The sequence below is a fragment of the Sceloporus occidentalis genome, unplaced genomic scaffold, assembly GCF_023333645.1.
Source record: "Sceloporus occidentalis isolate IW3139 unplaced genomic scaffold, rSceOcc1.0.p SCAF_2, whole genome shotgun sequence".
NCBI lineage: Eukaryota > Metazoa > Chordata > Lepidosauria > Squamata > Phrynosomatidae > Sceloporus > Sceloporus occidentalis.
The window spans coordinates 126,067,651-126,086,442 of record NW_028316982.1 but is presented as its reverse complement, the minus strand read 5'-3'; the positions used below and the strand labels follow the sequence as shown (position 1 = coordinate 126,086,442).

The window sequence follows — 18,792 nt, the reverse complement described above, 5'->3', positions numbered from 1 at the left end:
AGATTTTATCACCTCCCACAATTTCTCATAGTTATTTTTAAATGTGTCAACATTTTTACTTGATAGTGTGATTCCTAAATATTTCACTTTTTTCACCAACTGGAAACCTGATTTTTCCTCCAACTGTCTTTTTTCTCCTTCAGTCATGTTTAGTGTAAGAATATTTGTTTTTTCAACATTAATTTTATAACCTGCTACTTTTCCAAATTTTTTAAATATCCTTAACAAAGTGTCTATACTTTCAGTTGGGTTTGTAATAGTTAGGACCAAATCGTCGGCATATGCCCTTAATTTATACTCTTCCCCTTTTAATTTAAAACCTTCAATTTTTTCATTTTGTCTGATTTGTATTAACAGTACCTCCAATATAATTATGAATAACAGCGGTGAGAGAGGGCAACCCTGTCTAACTCCTCTAAATATTTCACAAATCTTAGTTTTTTCTCCGTTTATTACAAAGCGTGTGTCTTGTTTTGCATAAATTGCCTCTATTGCTTTTATAAATTTTCCACCAATATCCAATCTTTTTAATAATCCAATCATAAATTCCCAGTTTACATTATCAAAAGCCTTTTCCGCATCAATAAAATACAAAGCCAGTTTTTTATCAATTCTTTTACTATGTATTTCTATCAGGTTTACCAAATTTCTAATGTTATCCTTAATCGGCTGTTACGCAACTTTTAAAGGAATTGCTGACAGAGATATAGTATATTAGTGGCTGTTGATATATCTCCTTTGCTTCTGCCATGCTTTCTTTTGAACTGCCTTTGAGTAATAATATGTACTGAAAAGTCTAATACAAATAAAATGACTATGACTATACGAGGGAGAAGAAAAAAATCCCAAGATTTAGCCTGAACAACTGATCTAATAATAGACACATGAGCAGTTATATAATGGGCACTTTTCAGAGTAGCAAGATAAAAAAATTAGACTGGGAAAAAATTAAGAAAAGTGTTTAGGAAAGTGATACTGAGGAAATATTAAGAAGTGGGAGTGGAAAGTAAGTGTGTATAGGGTAAATGTGGAAAAGAATGATGGATAGTGCAAAGAGGGGAGGGAGAGAGGAAACAGGCTTACATGCCCATTGAAATCCAGGGAAAGTTTAAGTGAATGATTATGGTTGGCTCATGAAAAGAATGTGCCCTCTATGGCAAGCCCTTAACTGATCTTGCATGCACCTTGCATGCTTAGAAGACTTTAGACACAACATCATGTACTGCTGTTATAGATTTTATCTAATGTTTGATCTAATTCAGTTTTCTGGAGCTGAAAATCACTTCTCTTTGTTCTAATCTCAGTGCAATATGTACATAAATGAAGGAGAAAAACTCCAAATAAATTGACCAAAAAAGTGCCTGAGCTGATACTATTCCACCATCCCTGTGCCCACTCAGAATTGTCCAATGGAACTATACTGTATGGCAAAGGGTTTGTTTTACTGAATGACTTGATGTGACTGTTTTGATAAATATTTTTCAGACAAAGTCACTTGCATCTCTGCTGATGAAGATGCTATATTTATAATGGATTTCAAATAGGTAAACTCACTGGTGGTACAAGCTCTCCGAAAGCAGGAAGTTATGTACCACTGCATTCACATTCCATCCTTGAGTTGCCACTGCCTTGACTTTCCCACCATGCAGTTGCCTTCTCAACATGCCACAGTCACTGATCCGTTCCACCCCGTTGCTTTTGAACTTATTGAAGTGAGCCAAAGAGTGAATAGGCTCTGTGGAGGGTCATATCAGCCAGAGAAAGACATCATTCTTCCAGACTTTTTCCCATTGGGACATTTGAATATGATGTCTTTGTGACACACTGTAAGAAAAAACATCTTTCTGCCTCCATCTCTTCCTCTCAAATCCTCTCAAAAATTTCACCTTCCCTACCACTATCCATCATGCCATAATTGTTGTTAATGAAGATGGTAATGTAATGAAGTAAGTGAAGAAGCACCTCCCAGGTGGGCTTCGATAGTGTGTATGGAGAGAGAGGATGGGACAGAGAGAGAGATTGAAAGAGCACATTGGGTGTATGGTTGAATGAATGGAGTGTTTCCACTGTCGAACAGCTCTCACTATCAGGAAGTTCCTTCTAAAACTCTTTTCCTGTAGCTTGCATACATTGTTTGGGGTCCTATCCTCTGGAGCAGCAGAAAACAAGCTTGCTCCCTCCTCAGTATGACACCCCTTCAAATACTTAAACAGGGCTGTCATATCACCTATTAATGATCTCTTCGCCAGCTAAAACATCCCCATCTTCCTAAGTCTCTTCTCATAGGCCCTAGGGCATGGTTTCTAGACACTTTACCATTTTAATCACCCTCCTTTGGACACGCTCCAGCTTCTCAACATCCCTTTTGAATTGTGGTGCCCAGAACTGGACACAATATTTCAGGTGGGGCCTGATCAAAGCAGAATAGAGTGGCACTATTACTTCCGTTGATCTAGACACTATACTTCTGTTCATGCAGCTTAGAATCGTATTGGTCTTTTTAGCTGCAGCATCACACTGTTGACTCATGTTCAACTTGTGGTTTTCTAGGACTCCTAGAACCCTTTCACACGTAGTAATGTAATGTTCTCCTTCCCTCTCATATTGTAACCAAAAATGCACAATTTCAACATTTGTTTATAAGAAGGCTCATTTGCAACAAGAATTCTTCCTTACCTGCACCTTCCCCAAAAACTGACTTTGGCTTAATTATTATATTAATTACAAGTCCTAGGATATTTTTTCCCCTTCAGCATTATTATAGAACTCATTTTCTTACACCATCCTGGATAAACAATTCCAATATATTTTGTTTTAATTATTAGTGTTTAATGGGCCATAATGAGATGATGTTGAGTGGTGCAGCGGGGAAAATTATAGTGTGCTGCTGAGCCCTGAACCTGACCATGAATATTTCATCTATAGTGAACAAGAATAGGATTAAATAATATTCAGGTGGCTATTATTTATTTCCTAATTGCATTTCTTTTTCCTTGCTTCTCCTTCCCCTTGCAATATCGATCAGCTACTCTGTTAAAAATCCAAAAGAAATGGGCAATTTGAGAACATACGTTGCTGCTAAGGGTACTGTTCCTGCTGTAGTGGCTACCATTGCCAAACTGGGTACATACCTTTTTTAAAAATGCATTTACATGCATTTGTCACCCCCACCAATTAGGCTTTAGAATGCATGTGGTATAAAGGTAACTCATGAATCGAACATAAGAGCTGTTAGATTCTGTGCCACTCCCTAGCACAAACAACAACTCCTTGACCACCTTTAAATTCTGGAACATAGAAAATGAAATTCTACTTTCAAATTATATAAATATATTATGCAAATAGTGCAAATATATTCTGTTTGAATACATTATTCCAAATATGATCTTTGAGAGTCTTCTAAATAAGAATATCAAAGCCAAGAATGAGACAGGGACATAAGAAGAGTGATCTGTGCAATAGCTTAGATCAGGTATGCACAACATATGGTCAAAGGATTTTGAGTGGCCCACAGGCTGTGGGATGACTTCAGGGCTTCTCTGCCGCTCGGCATCCTACTGAGGAGAAGACCATGTTGAGGTGGATGGGCAAACACTCGCCCTGCAAGGCTCCTCCACTGCTTGGCTTTCTACTGAGAAGGCCAGGCGGCAGAGACAAAAAAGGGGCAAACGCTTGCCCCTCAAGGCTTCTCCACCACTCAGCTTTCTCCTAAGGAGACAGAGGAGGGGGAGGACAGAATTGATATTAATAATATTTATTATTAACTAATAATAATGAATAATTAATGAGTTAATATTTAATTAATATTAATTAAACCCAATTTGCAGCCCAAAGAAGTTCAACCTATTTTAATTTTGGCCCCTATCTACTGCCAAGTTGTGCAGGTCTGACTTAGATGATGTCATTGCTTGCAGGGAGTTGGGGATGGAATGAGAATTTACTAAGTTCTTTCAACCTTACATTGTCTCAGCAGGAGCTTACATTCCATTTTTATTTGGACATATGGAAAGCAGTTGCTTGAAGAATTTCACCAGGATTTCATCAACTTCCAACTTACCATCAACGTGAGCCTGGAACAATCCATGCAACATATTCACTTTGTTTGCACCATAGAATCATAGAATCGTAGAGTTGAAAGAGACCACAAGGACCATTCAGTCCAACCCCCTGGCATGCAGGAAATCTCAATCAAAGCATCCCCAACAGATGGCCATCCAGCTTCTGTTTAAAGACCTCTAAGGAAGGTGACTCCACCACACTCTGAGGGACTGTGTCCCACTGTTGAACAGCCCTTACTGTCAGGAAGTTCCTCCTAATGTTGAGGTGGAATCTCTTTTCCTGCAGTTTGCATCTATTCTGAAACTGCACAAAATGAACTTCTAAGCACCACACTCTATCGACAATCCACTACTTACATCTACTTACATGAGTAGAACATAAAACACACTCCTGATGGTGGAATCTTCTCCTTTGAAGATCTTTAAACAGAAGCTGGATGGCCACCTGTCAGGACTGCTTTGATTTTGTGTCCCTGCATTGCAGGGCTTTGGATTGGATGGCTGTTAGAATCCTGTAGTATTCTACCAGATGTATTCTACTGTGGATGCTGGGGGGATGGGTTGCGCTTTGCATAGCTTGTAGAGATGGTGATATGGAGTACTAGGTTGGACCAGGTGTGAGTTATCTAGTGTCCTTGAGAGGCTGGCCTGCAGAGACTTGGAATGCAGTTTCGTTTCTCAGGGGATAGGGATGGAGGATGGGAACTAGTGCTGGGAAAGAGGGGTCCTGTTGCGCGGGCTTTTGCTAGGGGTGGAGTGCTTTGGATTTGGGGGGAACTTATGCATTGCTTTGGCTGGGAGGGGTCAGTCTCAGCTTAGAAGCTGAGTGATGCGACATCGCTGATTTTGGAGCCTTCAATAAAGTTCTGTTGTTTCAATAAACAAGCTGACTGATTGATTGTCCAGGATTCTGGTCCACACTCTGACAATGGCCCTTGTGGCCTTTTGAACACTACGATTTTATTTCGACTGAGAACACACTACAAAATCTACTTTTTAAATTACAGGCAAGACTTCCGATACAATCACATCTGCTCATACCTACAAGACAGAAACTCAAAATTCTTGGATTTCATAGAATCATAAAATCAGAGAGTTGGAAGAGACCACAAAGGCCATCCAGTCCAACCTCCTGCCATGCACCCCCAACAGATGGCCATCCAGCTTCTCCTTAAAACCTCCAAAGGAGGACACTCCACCACACTCTGAGGGAGTGTGTTCCATTGTTGAAGAGCTTTCACTGTCAGGAAGTTCCTCCTAATGTTTTGGTGGAATCTCTTTTCTTGTAGCCTGCATACATTGTTCCGTGACCTATTCTCTGGAGCAGCAGAAAACAAGTTCCTCCATCCTCAATATGACATCACTTGAAATACTTATACAGGTATCTTCTCCACACAGTGGCCCTACCATTGTCTTCTTCTTCCTTTTGCTGCAGACATACCCCAAAAAGCCCTTTTTATTGTTCTTAACTTCTCTAGCAAGCCTGAGCTTTTCTGACTTTACCCCTACACATGCTCTCTGTTTGAATTTCTCTTTGGTGACTTCCCCATTTTTCCATTTCTTATACATGTTTCATTTAAAACTTAACTCAGTTGAAAGTTCATTAGTCATTCATCTGATTTCTTGAGACACCGCAAAATGCTAACAGGGGACAGAGAAAAGGCAGAATTACTCAACATCTTTGCTTCAGTCTTCTCAGAAAAGGAAAAGGATGCTCAACCTGAGGATAATGGAGCAGAGGACAGAACAGGGGAATTTCAGCACAGAATAAGTAAAGAGATAGTACAGGAATATCTGGTTAATCTAAATGAATATAAGTCTCCAGAACCAGATGAGCTAATTCCAAGAGCATTAAAAGAGTTGGTAAATGTAATATCAGAGCCATTGGCAACTATCTTTGAGAACTCCTGGAGAACAGGAGAAGTCCCAGCAGACTGGAGGAGGGGAAACGTTGTCCCCAACTTCAAAAAGGGGAAAAAAGAGGATCCCAACAATTATCATCCAGTCAGTCTGACATTTATATCAGGAAAGATTCTAGATCAAATCTTTAAACAGAGAGTCTGTGAACATTTAGAAGGCAATTCCATAATCACAAAGAGTCAACATGGGTTTCAGAGAAAGAAGCCATGCCAGACAAATCTAATCTCTCTTTTTTTAAAATAAAATTATCATCTTGGTAGATGAAAAGAATACTGTGGATATAGTATACCTTGTTCTCAGTAAGGCCTTTGACAAAGTTTCCCATGACATTCTTGCAAACAAGCTAGTGAAATGTGGGCTAGACAAGGTAACTGTTACATGGATTTGTAATTGGTTGACTAGACGAACCCAAAGGCTGCTCAACAATGGCCCCATACAGACAGGCCAAAATAAAGCTGCTTCGGGTCACTTTGGAGGTATGCTATTTAAATGATGCATGCATCCTAAGAGTCCAAAAGCTGTGGCAAAGCTGCACCCCAATCCTTAGGACTAGATCATGGCTTTGCTGTGGCTTCCGGACTCTTAGAACACATGCATCATTTAAACAGCATACCTCCAAAGTGACCTGAAGCAGCATTATTTTGGCCTGTCTGTATGGGGCCAATGGCTCCTTTTCATCCTGGAGAGAAGTGACCAGTGGGGTCCCACAAGGTTCTGTCCTGGGCCCAGTGCTATTCAACATCTTTATCAATGACTTAGATGACAGAATCGGGGGCATGCTTATCAAATTTGCAGATGACACCAAATTAGGAGGAGTAGCTATTACCCCAGAGGACAGGATCAAGATTCAAAATGACCTTAATAGATTAGAAATCTGGGTCAAAGCTAACAAAATGAATTTCAGCATGGAGAAATGTAAGGTACTGCACTTAGGGTGGAAAAAATGAAATGCACAGATATAGGATGGGGGACACCTGGCTGAACAAGATTACATGTGAAAGGGATCTAGGAGTCCAAGTAGACCACAAGTTGAACATGAGTCAACAGTGCGATGCGGCAGCTAAAAAGGCCAATATGATTGTAAGCTGCATGAATAGAAATATAGTGTCTCGATCAAGGGAAGTAATAGTGCCACTATATTCTGGTTTGGTCAGGCCCCACCTGAAATATTGTGTCCAGTTCTGGGCACCACAATTTAAAAAGGATGTTGAGAAACTGGAGCGTGTCCAAAGGAGGGTGACCAAAACGGTCAAGGGTCTGGAAACCATGCCCAATGAGGAAAGACTCAGGGAGCTGGGGATGTTTAGCCTAGAGAAGGTTAAGAGGTGATATGATAGTCCTGTTTAAATATTTGAAAGGATGTCATATTGAGGAGGGAGCAAGCTTGTTTTCTGCTGCCCCAGAGAACAGGATCTGGAAGAATGGATGCAAGCTACAGGGAAAGAGATTCCAGCTCAACATTAGAATGAACTACTGACAGTAAGGGCTGTTCCAGTGGAACAAACTCCCTCAGTGTAGTGGAATCTCCTTCCTTGGAGGTCTTTAAACAGAGGCTGGATGGCCATCTGTTGGGGATGCTTTGATTTGGATTTCCTGCATGGCAGGGAGTTAGATTGGATGGCCCTTGTGGTATCTTCCAACTCTATGATTCTATGATGGGGTTACTTTGATTGAGAGTTCCTGCATGGCAGGGGATTAGACTGGATGGCCCTTCTGGTCTCTTCCAACTCTGTTATTCCAATATTCAAGATTCTATGATTTTTCTTCCTCATTGGAATTGTTTTGTGTCTTCAGTATCTTCCTTTCGAGCAACTCCCATCTGTCTTGAACTGCCTTCTCTTTTAGTATTCCTGACCATGGGATCACTCTATTTCTCTATGTTTACTAAAGGCAGCTTTCTTAAAGTCTAAAATGTGGACTTCCAGTGTGGGAGAGTAGGAGAGGATGCAAGTTTGAGTTGCTCCTCGCTGAAGCAGTAAATGCAGGAATGGGAACATGTATAGACCCATCCATAGCCCCTTCAATAAGAGGGTCTATTTACTAGAGCCCACCCTGGGGCTCTCCCAGGTCAATGCTAGGAATTGAGGTAGTTTCCACCTTTTCGTGAGGCTTTGGACCTGGAAGAGCTGTATGGGCTGAGTCACCTTCCTCAGCAGCCGTGTTTTTTGTGGCGGTGCATCCTAAACCCACATTCCAACCAGAAGATAATACTAAGCTAAAGTAAATCAATGGAGGTCTTCATTTTTCATCCTACCTTTCCTAGGAATTAGAGGAGTGAGTTCTGTAGATGTGCGAGACACAGTGGAGAAGAGCGGAGCAAGGTGGAGAAGCGGCTGACTCTATACTGGCTTTACAACGGAGAATAGTAACTGAGAGAAGCTAGGTCGTAAAAGCAGCAAAATGCCGTGAAAGGTGTCAAAGAGATGGAGATTTAAATTCAAATAGTTCCTCTTGTGTTTTTTCTATCAGTCCTCGATAATACCACCTTTAGCAGATTATATTGGTTATAGCGAGGAAAGAATGGAATATGAATTTGACAAATTATTCAGTCAATTCGGCGGCTGCGAAGGATAGGAAAATGCCAAGAGATGTTCTGATATGTTTCATTAAAGCTACAACAAGAGATAAAATCATCCAGAAAAGCTGTGAAATCTTTTGCATCACCACACAGGTGTCTCCATATATCCAGTAAATTAAAATTCTTCATTAAGTAAAAAAAATCTGAGGGATTTTACCTTGAGTTTTTTCATTTCCTTTTTGGGCAGATCTATCTAAATTAGGGTCTAAGACAGCATTCCAGTCCCCCCCCCCCCCCGCCCACACACACAACATAAATTTTCCAATGAACTCTAGCCCATGTTCAATTGGACTCTGTGTCTTCCCTCATCATCAGTCTAGTCTCCAAACCCACTCAGTTCATTACCACCAATTTCCTGGTAAACCAGGATGCATGCTTAGCTCCATTTGATGTGAGGGTGTGCTTAGGAGCAATCATGTCCACTGCCATGGTCATTTCCCTATTCCAAAAATCAGCCAAGGCTTAGACAGGATCACCTGCCAATACAACAGGAAATTCCTGAAGGGCCACCAGGAATCCATTAGACCATTTTAATTGGCACCTGTGGTGGAGGAGGCGGCGATGTGGCCCAGCCTGATCTCTCCCACTTGGTCTGTGGGAGAGAAGGCTGAGCAGTGTCCAAGAAGCACCAGAGAGACAGGTCAATTGGCAGGAGGACCAAAGAGAGGCCACTGGGCAGGAGGAAAGGAGTGGTCAGTAGGGCTTAAGAGGAGAGAGCGAGGCAGTCAGGGGAGGAAAACATGGAAGAAGATTGTTGGGATAGGCACACGTCGAAAGGGAGAGTGAGGGTTTCAACTCGGTATGAGAGGAGTGGACTGCGGGGTTGCAGAGGGAGAGATTCTGCACCTGAAACTGGTCAGGGAACAGCTGGGTAAGCACCAACAACAGCTTGAAGACAGCTGGAGACAGACCCATGGTCATCATGGAGGACATGAAGTCCTGAGCTGCTCCTGAAAGAACAATCTCTGCATGGTTGTTGAAGTCCCCCAGCACAATCACCACTGAGATGAACTCAGGAAGGGAGATTGTCCAGTTGGGTGGACAGTACACCAACAGAATCCCTATTCTGTCCCGACATCCACCTTTAAGTAAACAAGCTCATACCAAGCACCGTGGGACAGGGTACCTAACTGCATAGTAATTGATACTAAAAGCACAATCTTAAAAGGGAATAACTGTAAAGAAGCCACTTTAAGGGGCTAAATTAGTGCTTTTGTCAACACTTCTACCATTAAATTCAAAGCCCGGTAGGGAAATCTGTGTTTTGTTGGCAGTGTCAATGAAGTCACCTCCTTTAGAAACCTCTTCACATGAGGATCCATTAAGAGGTCAGTTTCCCCTAGTCTCAAGACGGTTGACAAGGTGGCAACTTGTCTTTTTAATGTGTTTGGTCTCTTCCCCCCTACTTCCTTCTCAAGAGGAAACAATAACATCACTTAGTTTAATATGCTCATTTATTGAGTTAAACAACAATTGCTAAAGGCCATGTTGTTGATTCTCTGAGTAGAATCTCTCATGCTAAGATCATTTCAGCTTCAGCCAACCTCTCTGAATAGTCTTGCTGAGTAATATGTCTCTATTAATATCCATGTGATTAACTACAACAAATTTAGATCTTGAAATATATGATGATGTAGAAAATCTGGCTTTTGTGGCAGTCGCTATGGCTTTCTGATTGACAACTGCAGTAGATTTGGAAATCATGGTCACCTTAGCCAATACAGAGCGAAAGAAAGATTTATATGATCTGAAGAGAAACCAGAGTATACAGAGCAATTAGCACCACAAAACTTCCCATTTGAATCTTTGTTAACACTCTCTGAATAACTGGAAGAGGTAAAAATGCAGAATGTATGCCCTGATGCCAATGCTAGCACTCTATGCTGTTTTTCTTCTCTACCTCTATCTATTGGAAAATATCTGATTAGTTTGTAGTTCTCCTCAGAGGAAAATAAATCTACCTGGAATGGTCCATAGTATGTTTCTAACTAGTGAAATACTTCCTAGTTCAAAGATGATACTACTTGGTAAATCATGTGCCTGCTCGGTAAATCTAGTCTGCATGCACATTTAAAGAACTCGTTAAGTACACCACAGTTAGTGATTTCAAAAACCTCTCCACCCAATGGAATATCTTGTTTGACTCCCTGAGTAGGGGCTCAGAGTATATTTCAATTTGGTTATAAGTGTAAGAATTCAATGACAAGTTGTTTGTGCATAAAATAATGTATTTGCCCTTGATCATAGTTGCAAACTCCATCAATGCCAACTGCACTGCTTTCAACTCCAAATAGCTGATGTTAAATTTCAAATCCAGATGAGTTGACTCCCCTTGAATTGAATGCCTCTTGCAATATGTTCCCAGCCTGGAGAAACTTTCATCTGTGGTAACTACTACCTTTAAGTGAATCAGAAATGCTGTTCCCTTGTTCAAGTTTTCATGAAGCTACCACTTCAGGTCTTCTTTCACCTTATGATTCTTCTTCCTCACTGTCACCATATGGTATGGTATGAGTAACTGCTGCAGTTTTGAAATATGAAATCTTTCTCATGGAATCAGTTGAATTGTCAAAATTGAGGTTCTTGAATTCTTGCCCAAGAATTATCTTCTCAAATCCAATTTTCATATTATGTTTTTCTCTTATTTTAACCTCCTGTTCTGGGACACGAATAGGCATTCTTTCTTGGTGTCTATCAATATACCCACATGAATAAGAGATGTGACTGGCTCTAAGTGATTTTTCTCAAAGTTTATTACAAACCCATGTTTTTGTAATATTTGCAATGTCCTGTATACATTTCCTTTGATTACATCCTTGCTCCCTTCCTTCCTGAGATGAGCTATTATTGGAACCAACACCTTGGAGAAGACTCTGGGAGGTGAGGCTAGACCAAGCAGAAGAGCCTTGACCTGAAAAAGGTTGTCTCTGTATTGGAAACAAAGGTATTTCCTGCAATTTGAGGGCCATAGGTACAAGCAAATATGCTTCCTTTAAATCAGGTGAAACCATCCAATCACTCTTTTACAAATTCTCTCATGGTCTGCAAGGTTTACATCTTGAACCTCTCATTCTTTATAAAGTTGCTGAATAATTTTAAATCCAACACAGAGTGGTATGACCACTGCTTTTAAGCTCTGTGAAAAAGACTGAAACTCTTGAACCTCTTGACTTGACTTGAGAAATCTGTTCTATAGCCTCAATTTGCAGATGAACTATTGTATCTCTTTGTGTACAATCTCCACTTTCTCTGCTCTTGGAGTTAGTGAGGGAAAATACATGTTGGTTGACTTTCTGTGAGAATAAGATCTTGTACTCCTGAGTACTTAAATCATCCAGTGATATATTGTTATTTCTGTCCAGGTCCAACCTTAATGCAACCTTCCCCCTACTGGCATGTCCTTCATGCCACTACTCTTTGTTGTCTCTGTCACCCTGAACAGCTCCTCTCCTTTGTTATCATACCCTTGTCTTTTGTTTTGGCATTTACCTCTCTTCCTCTAAACTTGCCAGCACTGTACTCATTTTTAAAATTGCTGTGTGTATGTGCCTTAAACTCATCTGTAACATACTGCGACCCTATGAATTTCAGTTTTCTTAGCCAAGGGAACACTCAAGGTGATTTTGCCAATTCTTTGAAATATAGCACAAAGTATCTGATATTTCTTGGCAGTCTTCTGTAATCAACTGAATAACATGAGGCGTAGGAGGAGAGATTATAAGGAGGGGAGGTTTACCTCTCTATGACCTCCAGCCAGGCTTTTCAGGTAATTGGACATTACAGCACAGTACCATAAGGAAAAAGAGCAGGTTTGGCATTCTCATGTGTTTGTAGGAATGGGTGAGCCCAGAGTGATGAAACAGACACAAATTCTACCTCATCACATTTTCTAATACCTTGTTTGGCTCTTGTTTCTGAATCTTTCAATAATTTTTTCCAGGTCAGAATTGCTTGCATACCTCCCAAAAATACACAATATATCTAATAATTGTTATGTACTATAATTAACTATTTGATTCCCAGTTAAAATCTTATGTATCCATACTAAAAAAAGTATACATTTTCCTCTATTTTGTTGAACAAAACATGAACAAAAATCAATTCTGAATCACAGCCTTTTAAACAAGGCAAAGTCCACTTGTTTTATGTTGCTGTGTAGTAATGTAGATGACATAGTTTACATTAAACAGTGTACAGGTGAAAAGTCTAACAGAAATATCACTTTAAGAGAGGACTACAAATTCAGCATAGCCCAAAGAAGCTGTCAGGAAAACTCTGGTTTTATTTTCCAGAGTCCTTCTCCACTTGAATGTCTATGAAAAGTGCAGATGTTTCTCAGGAGTTCTCGAAAAACACAAGACTGTTCTATACTCAGCTTTGATTCATACTCTTGCAATATTTCCTGAGTGCTAGCTTGACCTGGGACATGAGCCCGGAAAGCTATGAAGGTTTTGACATCCATAAGCAACTCTTCATGCTCTGTTGCTACAGAGAGTGCCGACACTATCTGCTGATCCCTCCCGTCAGTTTGAGCATCTGTTCTGTGAGGCACCAGAAGATGATTTCTTTCTCTCATTTTGGCCAGCAAAGAGGATGAATCCAGGGTACATGAAGAGGACTCTTCTGCTTCCAGTCTACCACTGAAGTGAGAAGTAGAAACATTTTTATCTTCGCCTCTCTCTCTTTTAGTGTCCTGCAAGAAGAAATGGAAGAGAAATGGAAACGTCTCAGAGCCTAGAATTCAACTGTGCCTCATCCTGGATGTCATAGTGTTAACGAAATACAGTAGTCTTTACCACCCTGAAACAATTCCTTGGTTTTGACTACAACCCTCATTGAGCTTGGTCAGTGATGATGGCAGTTGCTATCCAAAACATCCTGGAGAAAGACTGATGAAGGTTAAATAACTACCCAGTGAAAATCTAGCTGACACCAAACTTTGTTACTGCATGCCTTCAAGATCTTAAGGCTATCATGGTTTTGTTAGGGCAAGATTTGTTCAGAGGGAATTTGCCTTAGCCTTCTTTTGAGGCTAAGAGTTAGACTTGCCCAAGGTCACCTAGTGAGTTTCCATGGCCAAATGGTGATTTGAACCCTGGTCCCCAGAGCTGTAGTCCAATGCTCAAACCATTACACCATGAGCAGTTTATTCTATCCATCTACCAAACAATTCAAAAATCCAGAAAAAAGTACATTTCCAAAATAGCTACTGAAGAACCTGTGGTTTACCTAATGAGGACCTTGACACATCTCACTGCAGAAGTTTTCCAAGGAAAGTCTGGCGCAGCATTTTATGTACCAGTTCACACACTTCAGTTATTGCAAAGTACCACATTTTATAAATGAACATATAGTACAAAATACAAGTGGAATGTGCATCTGCAATATGGATTAATAAATACAAAAAACCCTGCACCAGCTATTCCAGTGCAGTAGCCCTTCTTCACATTGATTTCGTAGTATTAATTTTAACTACCAGAAAAATTCACTAACCTGCATGATATACTAACAGAAAAGAACAATATTACACAATTTTGAAAACAACAGTTCTGATGTGTTTTTTAAAAAAATCAAGCACCTTACCTTTATATACACCGTCTGAGTGACAGACAGTATATATATTTTTCAATAAAATACATTTTCTTAAAATGCTTCAAGAACCTTGGGTCCCACCCATATACAGGTTTTAGAATGAAAGGGAAACATAACAGTGATATTTTACAAATCAAATGTAGCATGTTGAAATAAGGACAAGGTTGCTCACCTGTAATGGTATTTTTTCGAGTGGCCATCTGCGAATACATACAAATGGGTTGTACTGCGCCTGCGCACTGCTGCTCGGAAACTTTTGGAATCACTGGGCATGTTTAACTTTGCAACTTTTTGACAGTAACTCCGCCAATCCCTTATAAGTCCCTTGACTTCCCGCTCTTTCCCCAGTTCCGAATTTTACGCCACCTAAGCGACATTGGAATGAGCCAATGTGGAGCAGAACACTGAGGGGAGGATGGGCGGTATTTGTATGTATTCGCAGATGACCACTCAAAGAAGGTCAGGTTGCTTACCTGTAACGGTATTTCTTCGAGTGGTCATCTGCGAATACATACAAATGGGTTTTACTGCGCCTGTGTGGTACCGTTCGGAAACTTCTGGAATCACTGGGCAAAGTACACTTTACAACATTTAGAAACTTTTTGGCGGTAGCTCCGCCCACCCCTATAAAGCCTCGGTTGTTCTCTGATTTTGTTCTACTCATGTCCAGAGCCCTCGTTATTGAGGTTAAGGCTCCACCTCCTCCAGTGAACATCCTGGTGTTCCAGTTGGTGGATTCTCAGTTTTTCCAGCCCTGCTTCCCCTTTTGCCACCATAATTTTGGCCCCAAAACTTGACCTCAACTTATATGTGAGATCGACTTATAGTTGAGTATATACAGTAGGCTTTCTACTTGTGCAATCAACTTTTATTGGACCCGAAGACAGAACTCCATCTCAGACCCACTTCTTTATTTGCAATGATAGTTGTGTTATAGTGACAGACCAAGGAGTTAACAAAACAATCATCGGTTTGAACCTTTCAAATTTAGAACCAAGTGGAATGTTTTTTGCTATAATATTGTTGTGTTTTACCTTGCATGTCTTTCCTGTAGATGAAGAAGATGTAGATGGCATCATCAAATTTGGGTTCCTCTTCTGTCCAAACTTTCTTCTGGGGAAAAAACCAACAGAATGAGAAACACATTCTTCTCAAAATTATACCAAGACATCAATCCATAGCTGGGAAACCTTTTTGACTGTAAGAGCTGTAAAGAGGACAGAGCTAAAGCCACACTTTAATTTGGCTTATAGACATATCCACCCCTCCCATTTATACTGTTATTGAACCCTTACCTATTGTATCTGTCTCCCTTCCTTCTCTCCCTCCTCTCCCTTTATGTCTCCTTCTCTATCTTTCTCCCCACTTCCATTCACATACAATCTGGTGCAGCAATTAGGCTTTTAAAAGGTCCCATTTGTGTATGAGATTTTTTTAACTGAAGGAGGCTTAAGTCTATGAAAGCTCATACTACCAATTTCTTTCTTTCAGTTAGTCTCAAAGGTGCTACAAGATCCCTTTGTATACCTAGAACTAACAGCAAGACAGTGTCAGTAATTCAAGGAAATGGTACAGTGCACATGGATAGTTATCCCTTCCCTCCCCAGCTGCCTCCACCTCTTATGCAGCAATTATGGTTTAGGGGGAAGGAGGAATGGAGGGGGAGAAAAAAGGAATGTGACTGCACCTTTATGACTAACTTGTTTTTATTTTAGCATTAGCTTTCATGGAAAAATATACTTATTCTAATAGGACTTTATCCTGAACTTAATTGCTATAGGAGGGATGGGGACAAAGAGGGAATTTGTGAGAAGGCTCAGCCCAGCACTAAGGGTTTCAGTCCAATTTAGAGCCTAATAGAACTACTGTGGCTGAAGATTCTATCAAAAGGCTCCCAAAATGCCCCTATTTCTTGAATAGCAGAGGTGTACAATGTTGGACTTAATCCTGGGCAATAATCACATTAGGAAGATCAGTTTCTCAAACCTTGTTTTGTATTTATTAAATGGTTATAGGCCTGTGAAGATAAATGTGAAATGCTACTTGGCCTGAGTTTTAGAACTGCCTATATATCAGAAATAAAAATAACCAAGGAGGGCCAGAGAACCTGCTCATTATCTCCTGCAGGAATTCAGGAGAGAATCAGTGAAGTCTATAGGTTTTCCACATAAGACATTGGCTAAGTTGAATGTTGCTCTGTGGGAGATCATAAAGTTAGAAGTGTGGTAGCTGCATAGTAAAAGTGTTGATCTGAAACTAATGTGGCCATTTTATCTTTTTTCTCTCTAGATATGATATAACTTAAATATCTGAACTCATGAATCAGGCAAAAAAATAATAATAATCAAAGACTTTACCTTGTCGAGCCAGGCAGGCCAGTAGGCCCAGTCGATGTAGGAACACAGGAAGAAACTCCTTGGTATCGCTGTCGAGAGATCCTTAAGGCTTTAAGGGCATCTTGAGCGACCCGACTGGCTTCTGCTTCCACTAGCACATAATCTGGACTGGAGGATTCCATAATGACATCATGTTTCATTACACTGTGAATTCCTGGTGGGATAGTATAAGGATTGGTGCGCAGGAAGGAGAAACACATCTTGCTTTTTAAAATCTAAAGTAACATCTGTTGTGAAAACTACACGTGCATTCTGTTTACTCCTGCAGATTTTCTCAGTTCATTCATCTCAGCAGTAACTAAGGATTTTCCACTCGAGGGGTGTAAAAGATCTTTTCCAATAAACATTATTTCTGCAGCTATCAGCAATTTTAAGTATCTTGTCCATAATTCATAGTACAGTGGAACCTCAGTATCTGTGAACTTGTCATCTGCAGACTTCAGCATCTGAGGATGGCAAGCCTGCAATGTCCCCAACGGCAGTATGGGCATGCAGCTGCACCATCATTGGGGACAATTGGACTGAAGTGCCCCTTAGATTGCTCACGCTTTATCTGCAGAAGTTGGGGGCTATACACTCTTTTGAGCAGTATGATTTCTGAAATTATGGATTCAGCTCCACTAAAATTCTGAAATTATCAAATACATCTCTTTTCGGGAATTGACCGTATGTTGTAGAGATCTAAATGGGTAGCAAACATATAAACCTGGCCCTTATTAAGGTTCATCATAACTGAAGTTTTATAATTATGCCCACAATCATGTTCATTTTTGATTTCCCTAAACACCAAAAGAAATGGAAACAGAGGAATAAAAGTAATAATTTGAAGATTATGGTCATTTTCATGGCTGAAACCCTAGCAAACAATTATAGCCTATTTTCCATTTAGCTTTCTTCTTCTGCACTTTAAGGGGTTGTAATTTGGATCCGAATTAAGGTTCACTTTCAGATTTTGTGTTTTAGATCTGTATTCCAAACACTGACAAAGCAATATTTATTGTAATACAATCAAAATTATGCCTAGATATTTTATATTCCAGTCATATGTCTGACTAGTTTTCAGTAGATTGGATTTTGTTTTAGAAAGTTCCACTCTACTCAATCAAAGGCTTTTGCCACATCCAAAAACAACATAGTATGGGATTACTGCCTTTGTAGCAATGTAGCAATGTACTGGAAACTGCATGGAGAGGGAAGCAATTAGGAGTTTGCATTGATGGAGGTCTGGACACAATATCTTCAACAAAATCCCACAAAGTCTGGGAGTGTCAGTTGAGAGTGGATTAATCTCCCTGCTCCTTTTCCACACCATGTCTTCAATCTGATTAGTGGCACTATTTGCCAGAGTTGGGATGAGGAGCCTTTATCTCTCCTGACATTTTTGTCTTAAACTACTAAGAGCTGCACACATTATGGTCAACAGTATTAGACTAAGGGGGTTTGGGGTTAAATATTTGGAAGGGACAAAGGTTCTCTACTATTTGTGTAACAGGTTTATGTAGATAGAAGAGTGAAGTAAGGACAAGTTGCCTATCTGTAACTGTAGTTCAGCAAATTCATACAAATGAGTTATCCTGTGCCTGCCCATTGCATCTGTTGCGATCTTCTATAGCATTCTAAAGTGTTTTGGCAGTAGTCACACCTATCACTAGCCACCCTATATAAGGGTTTGCCTGCCAAAATGGCCAGTTCCATTGGATGTGATGATGGAACGATGGGCAGAGTTGTGTGAGTTTATAGATGACATCTCAAAGAACTATGATTACAGGTTTACAATCTGTCCTTCTGTTCATGGTCTATGACTCACGCAATTGGGAGACTAGCAAGCTACAAGAAGTAAGGGGTGGGTGTGTCATTGTAAGCAAGCTACTTTTACTGAAAACCATAAACAGTAGAACAAAACAAGAGCATAATTGCCCTCTACTTATGCAACAGGATAGCGGAAAACAAAACAAAACAGGTTTTCAAGGCAAGAAAGAAACCTAGAAACAGTAAAATATAGTATGAAAGATTTTGGATTCAAGGGCATTCAACAATACGGTACATAGCCAAAAGTATATATTTCCACCTAGCAATACACAGTTGAAAGTATCTTGAAACATTCAGTATTGGCTTGAGACTTCAAGTCCACTCTGTAATGTGAAATGAAACTCATAGGTTGGGGCCATGTATCTGCACAGCAAATGTCCGCAATGGCCCACCAGTTAGGAAAGCACATGAAGCAGCAACCAACCTTGTTGAATGGGCT

General features: G+C 40.2%; 1 protein-coding gene across 2 annotated transcripts in view; it reads right to left on the bottom strand.

The window, feature by feature from the left end:
• Positions 1-11,291: 11,291 nt before the first annotated feature.
• ERCC6 (ERCC excision repair 6, chromatin remodeling factor) overlaps positions 11,292-18,792 on the bottom strand; it is a 124,332-nt gene continuing 116,831 nt past the window's right edge. Inside the window, exons 19-21 of one of the 2 annotated variants that reach the window (XM_089510895.1) lie at positions 16,506-16,698; positions 15,183-15,261; positions 11,292-13,249 (exon numbers count right to left, since the gene is read on the bottom strand). In XM_089510895.1, coding sequence (XP_089367021.1) covers positions 12,821-13,249; positions 15,183-15,261; positions 16,506-16,698 — 701 coding nt within the window. In that variant the 3' untranslated portion in view covers positions 11,292-12,820. The remainder of the gene's footprint in view (positions 13,250-15,182; positions 15,262-16,505; positions 16,699-18,792) is intronic. The other variant, XM_089510896.1, reaches the window with a different exon arrangement.